This window comes from Nerophis lumbriciformis, linkage group LG39, assembly GCF_033978685.3.
Source record: "Nerophis lumbriciformis linkage group LG39, RoL_Nlum_v2.1, whole genome shotgun sequence".
Taxonomy (NCBI): domain Eukaryota; kingdom Metazoa; phylum Chordata; class Actinopteri; order Syngnathiformes; family Syngnathidae; genus Nerophis; species Nerophis lumbriciformis.
In genome coordinates this window covers 262,255-275,721 of record NC_084586.2, presented here as the reverse complement: position 1 = coordinate 275,721, position 13,467 = coordinate 262,255, and the positions used below count along the sequence as shown (strand labels likewise).

Below are 13,467 nucleotides of genomic sequence, written 5' to 3'. Positions count from 1 at the left end.
TAAGGCGCACTAAAAATCCTTCCAATATGAAGCCTAAAATACCACAACGTTCAACAACTTAAAGGCCTACTGAAAGCCACTACTAGCGACCACGCAGTCTGATAGTTTATATATCAATGATGAAATCTTAACATTGCAACACATGACAATACGGCCGGGTCAGCCTACTAAAGTGCAATTTAAAATTTCGCGCGAAATATCCTGCTGAAAACGTCTCGGTATGATGACGTCTGCGCGTGACGTCACGGATTGTAGAGGACATTTTGGGACAGCATGGTGGCCAGCTATTAAGTCGTCTGTTTTCATCGCAAAATTCCACAGTATTCTGGACATCTGTGTTGGTGAATCTTTTGCAATTTGTTCAATGAACAATGGAGACAGCAAAGAAGAAAGCTGTAGGTGGGAAGCGGTGTATTGAGGGCGGCTGCAGCAACACAAACACAGCCGGTGTTTCATTGTTTACATTCCCGAAAGATGACAGTCAAGCTTTACCATTGGCCTGTGGAGAACTGGGACAACAGAGACTCTTACCAGGAGGACTTTGAGTTGGATGCGCAGACGCGGTACCGTGAGTACGCATGCAGCTGCGGCTTCCAAACATTTGATTGCTTGCCCGTACGTGCGTGCCGCTATGTGCATGTCACATACGTAACTTTGGGGACTTTGGGGAATTGAGTGTGTTGTGCAGGTGTTTGAGTTGTATTGGCGGGTTATATGGACGGGAGGGGGGAGGTGTTTGTTATGCGGGATTAATTTGTGGCATATTAAATATAAGCCTGGTTGTGTTGTGGCTAATAGAGTATATATATGTCTTGTGTTTATTTACTGTTTTAGTCATTCCCAGCTGAATATCAGGTCCCACCCGCCTCTCACAGCATCTTCCCTATCTGAATGGCTCCCACTGCCCTCTAGTCCTTCACTCTCACTTTCCTCATCCACCAATCTTTCATCCTCGCTCAAATTAATGGGGAAATTGTCGCTTTCTCGGTCCGAATCGCTCTCGCTGCTGGTGGCCATGATTGTAAACAATGTGCGGATGTGAGGAGCTCCACAACCTGTGACGTCACGCTACTCGTCTGCTACTTCCGGTACAGGCAAGGCTTTTTTATCAGCGACCAAAAGTTGCGAACTTTATCGTCGATGTTCTCTACTAAATCCTTTCAGCAAAAATATGGCAATATCGCCAAATGATCAAGTATGACACATAGAATGGACCTGCTATCCCCGTTTAAATAAGAAAATCGCATTTCAGTAGGCCTTTAGGCTGTACATCAAGCAAGAATGGGAAAGAATTCCACCTGAAAAGCTTCAAAAATGTGTCTCCTCAGTTCCCAAACGTTTACTGAGCGTTGTTAAAAGGAAAGGCCATGTAACACAGTGGTAAAAATAATTCAAAATTAATGATTATTTGCCAAAAAAAAATTAGGTTTCTCAGTTGGAACATTAAATATCTCGTCTTTGCAGTCTATTCAATTGAATATAAGTTGAAAAGGTTTTGCAAATCATTGTATTATATTTTTATTTACCATTTACACAACGTGCCAACTTCACTGATTTGGGGTTTTGCGTTATTGTTAATCCCACTGTGAATAATAAACTACGACAATTTATTTGTCCTACGTGTAAGACGTTAGCATTAAAAAAATCGGGAAAATCCGCTTTTATATATATATGTATATATATATATATATATATACTATATTGCCTTTACTCACATATGAACATGAAGTGCCATCCCATGGAATTGTCCAAAATGTTAAAATGTTTTGGTATCCTGGAGCATTCTAAGTTATTTTCACTGGAACTAAGGAGCCAAGCCCAACTCCTGGAAAAACCAACCCCCCACTCCACCAAATTTCACACTCGGCACAAAGCAGTCTGAAATGTAGCGTTCTCCTGGCAACCTCCAAACCCAGACTGATCCATCAGATTGCCAGATGGAAAAGCGTGATTCATCACTCTCCACTGCTCTAGAGTCCTGTGGCGACGTGCTTTACACCACTGCATCCCACAATTTGCATTGGACTTGGTGATGCATGGCTTAGATGCAGCTGCTCGGCCATAGAAACCCATTCTATGAAGCTCTCTGCGTACTGTACGTGGGCTAATTGGAAGGTCACATGATGTTTGGAGCTCTGTAGCAACGGACTGTGCAGAAAGTCTTTGCACTATGCGCTTCAGCATCCGCTGACCCCTCTCTGTCAGTTTACATGGCCTACCACTTGGCAAACTCTTCACTTTTTTTTTATAATAAAGTTGACTTTGGAAAATTTAGGAGCGAGGGAATTTCACGACTGGATTTGTTGCACAGGTGGCATCCTGTGACAGTTCCACGCTGGAAATCACTGAGAGCGGCCCATTCTTTCACAAATGTTTGTAGAAACAGTCTCCATGCCTAAGTGCTTGATTTTTATATGCCGGGCCAAGTGATTAGGACACCTGATTCTCATCATTTGGATGGGTGGCCAAATACTTTTGGCAATATAGTTGTCAGAATAATTGTATCTAAGTTATCACAAAACTTTGTGTTTCAATGAGTTCCCGGCGAGCAGGCAAAAGCTGTCTTTGATCTTACCAATCAAAAGGCTTGTAAAACTCCACTGTGTAGGATGGGAAGCGACCTGAAAGCGTCGGTTTCTTTGATGTATTGTAATCCACAGGAAGATTTTGTCTTTACCCGAGATCTACAAAGCGGAGAGGAGGCAGGGCCTGACCTCCCTCCAGGCACCTTTTCTTTGAACTGTTTTTATGACCTTTTCTTTGAACTGTTTTGTAACCAAAGGCGATGGCTGTTTACGACCCCCTTCCCTTAGAAACAGTAATCAGGGAAAGTCCAAATAAAAGAGGAGGCGTACAATCTTTCGTCAGAGCGTGGGACGACACTGTACAAAGGGTACAGTGTCCACGCGTTTCTCCTCAACTGAGCTGAATTGAATTCTGTCTCTGTTTAATTCCTTGCTTCTTGTCTTGTTTAATAAATGTCATCAGTGTTTGAACCTGACAATAGTGTATATATTGATTTGTTACTGTGCTTGTCATTAGACGCTGACGTTATGTTTTCTCACTACGCCAATATGAAGTAGCTTTCTTTTGACAGTCAAAACTATAAAGGAAGAACCTAAAAGTAGGACTTGAAAGAACCCAGATCAAAGTTGCGCGGTACAATGGGTGACACACATGGAGAGCAGGGAGAGTTGTCTTCCGTCAGCGAAATAGGTCAGCGGCGTTGCATCCTGCCCGAGAATGCCGAAGCGAGCGCGAGCGAGATGAGATTCCTGCTCTCGCTCACATGAAGACGTTTTAGTGCTGTGGCGGTCCAGCCTTTAAGGAATTCCCGGCTCGGCTAATTAAGGCGCTGTTGTGGATAGAAGGCCCAGAGCTAGCAGACAGCTACACGGGCGAGGGAGCTAATTGTGGAGAGTCAGGCACGGCTGCCTTCGCGGGCCTTAGATGGCGCTAGCTGCAGCTCTCGCCAAGCACTCCGCTCTCAAAGTTACACGTGTCAAATGTTATCACGCGGCAAAGTCAACCCGTAAGCGCAACTTTTTTCCCTTTCAGTCCGTCTGTTGTGAAGGATAATGCGCCTTCGTCTTTGCCGTGATATTGCGGCGGGGTGCCATCACGCATCATCTGACACACATCCCGCTTGATTCCTACCGCCTGTCGGCACGGCAGCGGCATGCACGGACGCTTCGCCCGGGGCTGTTTGAGCCTCTGCAGCTGGGGTGGTGGGCGTGTTCATCATTATGTACACTCGCGTGACATAAGGAGCCAACGCATCCCTTTGCAGATGTGAGTAGGAACGTGTGGCTGTAGACCACCACGGCGTATCCCGTCGGACATCTCCCGGATGACGTCACAGATTAGCACGTAGAAAGCGACCCGGGCCACACTTTGGATACCCTTGATGTCGTGTCTCTGTCTAGTGGCCAAGTTAAAAATAAATAAATAAATAATTAAAACAAAAATAAATAAATTAAAAATCCAAATTAAATTAAAATATCCATCCATCCATCCATTTTCTCTGCCGTTTGTCCCTTATGGAGTCACAGGGGGTGCTGGAGCCTATCCCAGCTGCACACGGGCGGAAGCCGGGTTGAATAAAAATAATTTGAAATGACAAAAATAAAAATAAAGATTATTGCAGCTGAGATAAGCTCCAAAAAGGGACAAGCGGTAGAAAATAGATGGATGGATGGATGGATGGATAATTAATTAATTGTTAGCGCTTTAAATTCTACAACCATCATAAAAAACAAATCCCCCAGCTCTTTAAAATAGTTAAAGTACCACTGATAGTCACACACACACTAGGTGTGGTGAAATTACCCTCTGCATTTGACCCATCCCCATGTTCACCCCCCTGGGAGGGGAGGGGAGCAGTGAGCAGCAGCGGTGGCCACGCCTGGGAATCATTTTTGGTGATTTAACCCCCAATTCCAACCTTTGATGCTGAGTGCTAAGCAGGGAGGTAATGGGTCCCATTTTTATAGTCTTTGGTATGACTCGGCCGGGGTTTGAACTCACAACCTACCGATCTCAGGGCGGACACTCTAACCACAAGGCCACCGAGCTGGTTTTGCAACTATATGGCAAATTTACACCCCTTGGTTGCAATAACTTGACTGAATTACAACTTTAAAAGTAAAAACCACACAGCTACAGTTTTAAAAGTACCGTATTTTTCGGACTATAAGGCGCACTTAAAATCCTTTCATTTTCTCAAAAATCGACAGTGCGCCTAATAACCCGGTGCGCCTAATGTATGGAATAATGCTGGTTGTGCTTACCGACCTCGAATCAATTTTATTTGGTACTTGGTGTACTGATAAGTGTGACCAGTAGATGGCAGTCACACATAAGAGATACGTGTAGACTGCAATATGCTGGCAGTAAACAACACCAAAAATGTTATATGTTCCATTGAAAACATAGAACATTACACACGGCGCTCAAAATGTTTTAGTATGACTTTGGTAAGCTTTGAAGCCGCACCGCTTGATGGATTGTACTGTGCGTCAACGTACGAGTGTTATTATGGTATGTGTATTAGGTAAGACATATTATCTGGCATTTTGTTAAGCAGTATTATGCAAAAACTTGCTGATCTGTATTTGGGATCTGCATAAGTCCTGAAAATTTGTGCGCGTCTGCCTTTGTAGTCAGTTTTTATCTTCTTGTTATGGGACATTCATCCTCCGCTGTTGCCATTTCTAATATAAAGTAGTGCATACTTGCCAACCCTCCCGATTTTTCCGGGAGACTCCCGAATTTCTCCCTAATTTCTCCCGATTTTTGCCCGGACAACAATATTAAGGGCGTGCCGTGATGGCACTGTCTTTAGCGTCCTCTACAACCTGTCGACGCGTCCACTTTTTCACCATACAAACAGCGTTGTATGCGGCTTCTGCATACACACAAAAGTGACTGCAAGACGTACTTGGTCAACAGCCATACAGGTCACACTGAGAGTGGCCGTATAAACAACTTTAACACTGTTACAAATATGTGCCACACTGTGAACCCACACCAAACAAGAATGACAAACACATTTCGGGAGAACATCCGCACCGTAACATAACATAAACACAACAGAACAAATACCCAGAAACCCTTGCATCCCTAACTCTTCCGGGCTACAATATACACCCACGCTACCACCAAACCCCGCCCACCTCAACCCCACCCCCCACACATCAACTCCCCTCACCCCCCAATCTCCCGAATTCGAAGGTCTCAAGGTTGGCAAGTATGAAGTAGTATAAAGTTCTTACTTAAATCTGTCAGTAAACTCGCCATGAAAGCGCTAAAACATACCGGTATAGTGAGTTTACATTATTCACCCAAGGAACTTTAGTTATTAGAGAGTTCCGGTCGGACGTTTTTTTCACGTTATTGCACTAGTGAGCCACGGATGAGGAGATGCTGCTCAATTATTGATTGAAGTAAAGTCTGAATGTCATTAAAAGAGTTAACTCCATCTTTTGACACTTCTTCCACTCCCGTCCTTGCACGCTACACCGCTACAACAAAGATGACGGGGGAGAAGACGCCGCCGAAGGTGAGCCACGTAAATAAGAGCGCCCACAAAACGGCGCATCCTGAAGCGACTGTCAGAAAGCGGCTTGAAGATGATCTGTAAAACATCATCCAAGCAACATTTTGACCATCATCACATGTTATGTAGACCACAAGGAAAGGTTTTAAATTGAGAAAAAAATCATAATATGACCCCTTAAATGCGCCTTTTGTATGAAATAGACCTGAATAGACTCGCTCATCGGGCAGTGCGCCTTATGGTCCGGAAAATACGTTAATGATGAAAGGATGCCACTCTGGTGCCAAGATGGAAAATACCCCCCCGTTTTTTTCCCCCTCTCGGTGATCCTTCACCAGCAGACATTTTACATCCCCGCTGCGTGGCCATCTGCGCTTTGGCGTGCCGGCGAACTCACGACCAGAGGGAGCTGCGGCCTTGTGTGATGACCCCTGTGAACTTGGTCAGCCTCCTGGCGTCCACCTCCAACCATTGCAGCGGGTCGTCCCTCCCGGCGCACCAGCCCCCGTCATAGAGGTCGTCCTCGTAGAGGCCTGCCTGCAGGACGTAAAAAAAGAAATAAATAAATACAATTCACGGTCAAACGTGTTAGCGTGCGGCCGAGCGTCCATCTGGACTAACGTCTCTGCTGTGCAGCTTTGAGAAAATCTGGTAAGCTACATCAATGCAACACTTCCTGGATGAGGGGAGTGGAAAAAAAGTACATCTGGAAGATCCTCAAATACAAGATTCATCTCTGTGGAACTTCACAAGCAATGGCCGCCAGTCAAAAATTCATAGTAAATAATATAATGACTTGACACATGCAACTCATTTTTGCCATAAGGCTCAGTTCATTCAGTACATAGCTCACAGAAACACACCACGTGTTAAATAAAAAACATGTAATCAATTAAAGTTACAACTATTTTTTTATTCCATTTACTTAAACAATGTTATCATTTTATTACCAATAAATATAAAACAAAAATAACTACATTCAAAAAAAAAAAAAAAAAAAATACAAACTGATTTAAAAATATTTAATAAAAGATAACTAAAAATCCACTAAAAAGTAATTATAAAAAATATATATACTGTATTTAAAGCATTTAAAATAATTATTTTTGGTTTAAATCAGTGAAATCAATATTGTGACAATACTAACATTAATTAATTGTATTTATAAGTGCTTTTAAAAAGGTACGCAGGGACACCTACACATAATCTCCCAAAAATGTGATAAAACAAACATAACTACATTCAAAATTCTTAAAAAAAATAAAAAAATAAAAAAAACTGATTTAAAAACATTTAATAAAAGATAACGAAAAATCCACTAAAAAGTCATTACAAAAAATATATACTGTATTTAAAGCATTTAAAATAATTATTTTTGGTTTAAATCAGTTAAATCCATATTGTGATAATAATAACATTAATTAATTGTATTTATAAGTGCTTTTAAAAATGTTTGCAGAGACACCTACACATAATCCCCCAAAAATGTGATAAAACAAACATAACTACATTCAAAATTCTTTAAAAAACAAAAACAAACTGATGTAAAAATATTTAATAAAAGATAACGAAAAATCCACTAAAAAGTCATTATAAAAAATATATATACTGTATTTAAAGCATTTAAAATAATAATTTTTGGTTTAAATCAGTGAAATCAATATTGTGACAATACTAACATTAATTAATTGTATTTATAAGTGCTTTTAAAAAGGTACGCAGGGACACCTACACATAATCCCCCAAAAATGTGATAAAACAAACATAACTACATTCAAAATTCTTAAAAAAAAACAAAACAACAAACTGATTTAAAAATATTTAATAAAAGATAACGAAAAATCCACTAAAAAGTCATTATAAAAATATATACTGTATTTAAAGCATTTAAAATAATTATTTTTGGTTTAAATCAGTTCAATCAATATTGTGATAATAATAACATTAATTAATTGTATTTATAAGTGCTTTTAAAAATGTTTGCAGAGACACCTACACATAATCCCCCAAAAATGTGATAAAACAAACATAACTACATTCAAAATTCTTTAAAAAACAAAAAAAACTGATTTAAAAATATTTAATAAAAAATAACGAAAAATCCACTAAAAAGTCATTATAAAAATATATACTGTATTTAAAGCATTAAACTAATTATTTTTGGTTTAAATCAGTTCAATCCATATTGTGATAATAATAACATTAATTAATTGTATTTATAAGTGCTTTTAAAAATGTTTGCAGAGACACCTACACATAATCCCCCCCAAAATGCGATAAAAAAAAAAAAAAAAAAGAAAATATCAAAGTAAATATTTAAATTCTATAAAAAAACAAAAAAAAACAACTTAATGATTCTTACTAGTATTGTAACAGGTGGGTGTGTTATAATAGAATAAATACAGTTTTCCTATTTAATTGCTGAAGTATACAAAGTTGTGATAGTGATATAAATAAAACAAAACAATATAAATATGAAATACATGGAATATAAATAAATAATAATATACACTATATCTAGTATAAATGTGAAATAAAATAGTTTGTATTTGAAAAAAGCTACCTAATGTTCCGTAGGTAGCTTTTTCAAATTGTTTTTGGAAACTGTGGACGTCGTGTCCTCCGGAACAAAGAGGAAAAGAACCATCCGGACTGTTATAGGCCCAAAGTTCAAAAGCCAGCATCTGTGATGGTATGGGGGTGTATTAGTGCCCAAGGCATGGGTAACTTACACATCTGTGAAGGCACCATTAATGCTGAAAGGTACATACAGGTTTTGAAGCAACATATGTTGCCATCCAAGCAACGTTACCATGGACGCCCCTGCTTATTTCAGCAAGACAATGCCAAGCCACGTGTTACAACGGCGTGGCTTCATAGTAAAAAAGTGCAGGTACTAGACTGGCCTGCCTGCAGTCCAGACCTGTCTCCCATTGAAAATGTGTGGCGCATTATGAAGCCTAAAATACCACAACGGAGACAACTTAATCCGTACATCAAGCAAGAATGGGAAATAATTCCACCTGAAAAGCTTCTAAAATTGGTCTCTTCAGTTCTCAAACGTTCACTGAGTGTTGTTAAAAGGAAAGGCCATGTAACACAGTGGTAAAAATTCCACTGTGCCAACTTTTTTTGCAATGTGTTGCTGCCATTAAATTTTAAGTTAATGATTATTTGCAAAAAAAAAGTTTTTTAGTTTGAACATTAAAAATCTTGTCTTTGCAGTCTATCCAATTGAATATAAATTGAAAAGGATTTGCAAATCATTATATTCTGTTTTTATTTACGAATTACATAACGTGCCAACTTCACTGGTTTTGGGTTTTGTATGTGAAACTTAAATGGAGGTGTTTGGATGTTTTTTTTTAAGGACTTCGTAGGCAGATTAGAGCAGTAAATGGACTTTTGATCGCATGTATTTCATGTTTAGAATGCATTAAAAAAAATACATCCTTTGTCATGTCTTTCATAATGATTGTGAACGATAGGCAAAAAAAAAAAAAAAAAGTGCAGTTCCCCTTTAAAGAGCAACAATATTTTTTTTCTAATGAAAGTTTTCATTTTCTTTTATACGCCGTGTGACTGGACTGCACGTTACGGCGACAGCTCGTCTCACTGTGCCAAAGCAGCCTGTATACGTCTATCGCTACCTCCCAATTATGTGCATTTTTCTGGGGCATATGCGGCGAATCCAGGCTCACCTGAATATTGAGGCGGCCTCTGTGTGCGCCCAGACCGTAACGTTTGGTCGTTGAAGCGTGGAGCTGGAAGTCATCAATCTTCAGCGTCTCCAGTCCCATCGGAGGACACTCTGGGTAAAGTAGGGCATACACAAAAGCCTTTGAGTGTGCATTGTACATCTGGACTTAATGGCCTCTTCATCAATTCATTCATGTTGATTAGTGCTTGCACCAGAGCCCTTAGCTCCTAATTCTTCCTCTTTACAAGACCACGGCATTATTGCAAAATAAACAAACACATGTTGCGATGGCGGTAAGGAGCATTATCAGAATCAGAATCGGAATCAGACATTTTTTATTAATCCCCGAGGGGAAATGAAGATTTTCTGCACAATCCCATTGAAGAGCAGACAAACATTACAGGGAGACAGAACAGGATCGCTGCCAACTTCCGGCGGCCCTTACAAAAAAGGTGAGAAACAGGTAAACGCTGTTTCTTCTTGTTAATTCAACCTGAAGTGTTGGTTGCACTTTATTTAAATAAGATGTGTATGCATTGGCCATTAATTGTTCTTTACATCCTTTTTTTGTATTCATAGTTAATGTATACATAAGTCCCTTACCAGAGGTGGGTAGAGTAGCCAGAAATTGTACTCAAGTAAGAGTACTGTTACTTTAGAGATTTATTACTCAAGTAAAAGTAAGGAGTAGTCACCCAAATATTTACTTGAGTAAAAGTAAAAAGTATGTTGTGAAAAAACTACTCAAGTACTGAGTAACTGATGAGTAACATACACACTCATATCATATATATATATATATATATATATATATATATATATATATATAGATAGATATATATGTATATATATATATATATATACATACATACATACATACACACATACATATACATTGATATATACAGTATATAATTTATATGTATTTATTTTGCTGTTTTTGTTTACATGTTAAAGGTGTTTTAATGAATATACATGCATGTTTAACATATAGATTCCTTTCTTTCATGAAGACAAGAATATAAGTTGGTGTATTACCTGATTCTGATGACTTGCGTTGATTGTAATCAGACAGTCCTTTCTGTCTAATACCACATGAAAGTGGTGGGTTTTTGGCATCTTATTTGTCCAGCTTCCATATTCGTTTTCATACACTTTACAAGAAATATATTGGCGTCAAACTCCGTAGCTTGCTAGCTTGTTTGCGCTGGCTTTCGGAGACTCTTGTTTTGAAAGCGCAGGCGCGATGGAGCGGCACTTTTATTGTGAAGACAGGAACGTCCTCGTGCGGTTGAAATAAAAAAGTATATTTTTTCCTTCTCACTTTTGATTGATTGATTGGAACTTTTATTATTAGATTGCACAGTACAGTACATATTCCGTACAATTGACCACTAAATGGTAACACCCCAATAAGTTTTTCAACTTGTTTAAGTCAGGTCATGTGACCACCTGGCTCTGTTTGATTGGTCCAACGTCACCAGTGACTGCATCTGATTGGTGGAACGAAATGAAACGTCACCAGTAAAGCAGGCACTTTGAAGGTCTGTCTGACAGACCAAAACAAACAAAGCGTGCATTAACAGATCGATAAAAATTAGTAGCGAGTAGCGAGCTGAATGTAGATAAAAGTAGCGTTCCTTCTCTATAAATATACTTAAGTAAAAGTAAAAGTATGTTGCATTAAAACTACTCTTAGAAGTACAATTTATCCCAAAAGTTACTCAAGTAGATGTAACGGAGTAAATGTAGCGCGTTACTACCCACCTCTGTCCCTTACAAGAAAATACATGAATATAGGAAATATATAGGAATATAGATTATTACTAAATCGATTGCAACGCACTGCATTGTTTCGGGTCGAATCGTTCTATAAAAATTGATCGTTCCTGAATTGTATTGGCAACCACGAATATCGAATCAAATCGTTGTTAAAACAAATCGTTACACCATACTTGCCAACCCTTCCGGATTTTCCGGGAGACTCCCGAAATTCAGCGCCTCTCCAGAAAACCTACCGGGACAAATTTTCTCCCAAAAATCTCCCGAAATTCAGGTGGACCTGAGTGACGTGTCGACAGCCTGTTTTCACGTCCGCTTTCCCACAATATAAACAGTGTGCCTGCCCAATCACGTTATAACTGTAGAATGATGGAGGGCGAGTTCTTGGTTTCTTATGTGGGTTTATTGTTAGGCAGTTTCATTAACGTCCTCCCAGCGCAGCAACAACACACAACAACAGCAGTCACGTTTTCGTCTACCGTAAAGCAGTTCGTCTGCCGTAAACAGCAATGTTGTGACACTCTTAAACAGGACAATACTGCCATCTACTGTACATGCATATGTGACAATAACATCTACGGCTTTTAGAGAGTGCAGTGCACAACTGCGCACACAACAAGGAGAAGAAGCAGAATGCATCATCAGAGAGGGTGTTCAGCATGGTTAGAAAAATAGTGACAGAGAATAGAACAAGGATGGACAATTCAACCCTTAACTCAACAATGAGTAGATGAGTGTTATGTGTGTGTATATGTGTAAATAAATGAACACTGAAATTCAAGTATTTCTCTTATTTATATATATATATATATATATATATATATATATATATATATATATATATAAAAAAAAATAAAAAAAATAAAAAAAATATATATATACACAGCTAGAATTCACTGAAAGTCAAGTATTTCTTTTATATATATATATATATATATATATATATATATATATATATATATATATATATATATATATATATATATATATATATATATATATATATGTATATATATATATGAAATACTTGATTTGGTGAATTCTAGCTGTAAATATACTCCTCCCCTCTTAACCACGCCACCAACCACGCCCCTCCGACCCCCCCACCTCCCGAAATTGGAGGTCTCAAGGTTGGCAAGTATGCGTTACACCTCTACAATCCAAGCATTAAGTATACAAATCCTTTTAGGGGTGTAATTTGACCCTTCAACCACTAGATACCGCCAGAGTACCCTAGAGTGCCATATATTCATATTAGACGCATAATTGCTTTGAATCTGCCAACAATTTATATCAGGGGTACCCAAACTACGGCCCGCGGGCCGAATCCGGCCCGCCAGCGTTCATAATCAGGCCCGCGGGAAGTCCCAAGTAAAAAAAATAAATAAAAAATAAATAAATAAAAATAAATCAAAATTAAATTAAATTAAAAAAATTCTGTCTTTTCTTATCCACTTTGTACCGCTTGCTACTCACGGTGTCTCCTAGCCGCTCAGGTATATCATATGGTCTAAAAATGCATTTTCTCATCGACACCGTGACATCGTCGCGTGCGCGGAAAGTGCGCTATATATATCTAATATATATATATATATATATATATATATATACAGCCCGGCCCCCAGCCAAATTGTTTTAACCCAATGCGGCCCCCAAGTCAAAAAGTTTGGGGACCCCTGACTTATATGTACCGTATTTTTTGGACTATAAGTCGCAGTTTTTTTCATAGTTTGGCCGGGGGTGCGACTTATACTCAGGAGCGACTTATGTGTGAAATTACTAACACATACCGTAAAATATCAAATAATATTATTTAGCTCATTCACGTAAGAGACTAGACGTATAAGAAATCAAAAAAACCTGCAAATCAGATGGAAAATTAGAGGGAACATTGTATGGGGGTATCCATAATACGCTGATAGGGAGA

The 13,467-nt window shown here is 38.9% G+C and overlaps 1 protein-coding gene across 1 annotated transcript in view; it reads right to left on the bottom strand.

Moving 5' to 3' along the window:
* cpxm2 (carboxypeptidase X (M14 family), member 2) overlaps nt 1-13,467 on the bottom strand; it is a 70,883-nt gene that overhangs the window by 38,326 nt on the left and 19,090 nt on the right. The window contains exons 3-4 of the mRNA XM_061931750.2: nt 9,760-9,869; nt 6,456-6,595 (exon numbers count right to left, since the gene is read on the bottom strand). Coding sequence (XP_061787734.1) covers nt 6,456-6,595; nt 9,760-9,869 — 250 coding nt within the window. The remainder of the gene's footprint in view (nt 1-6,455; nt 6,596-9,759; nt 9,870-13,467) is intronic.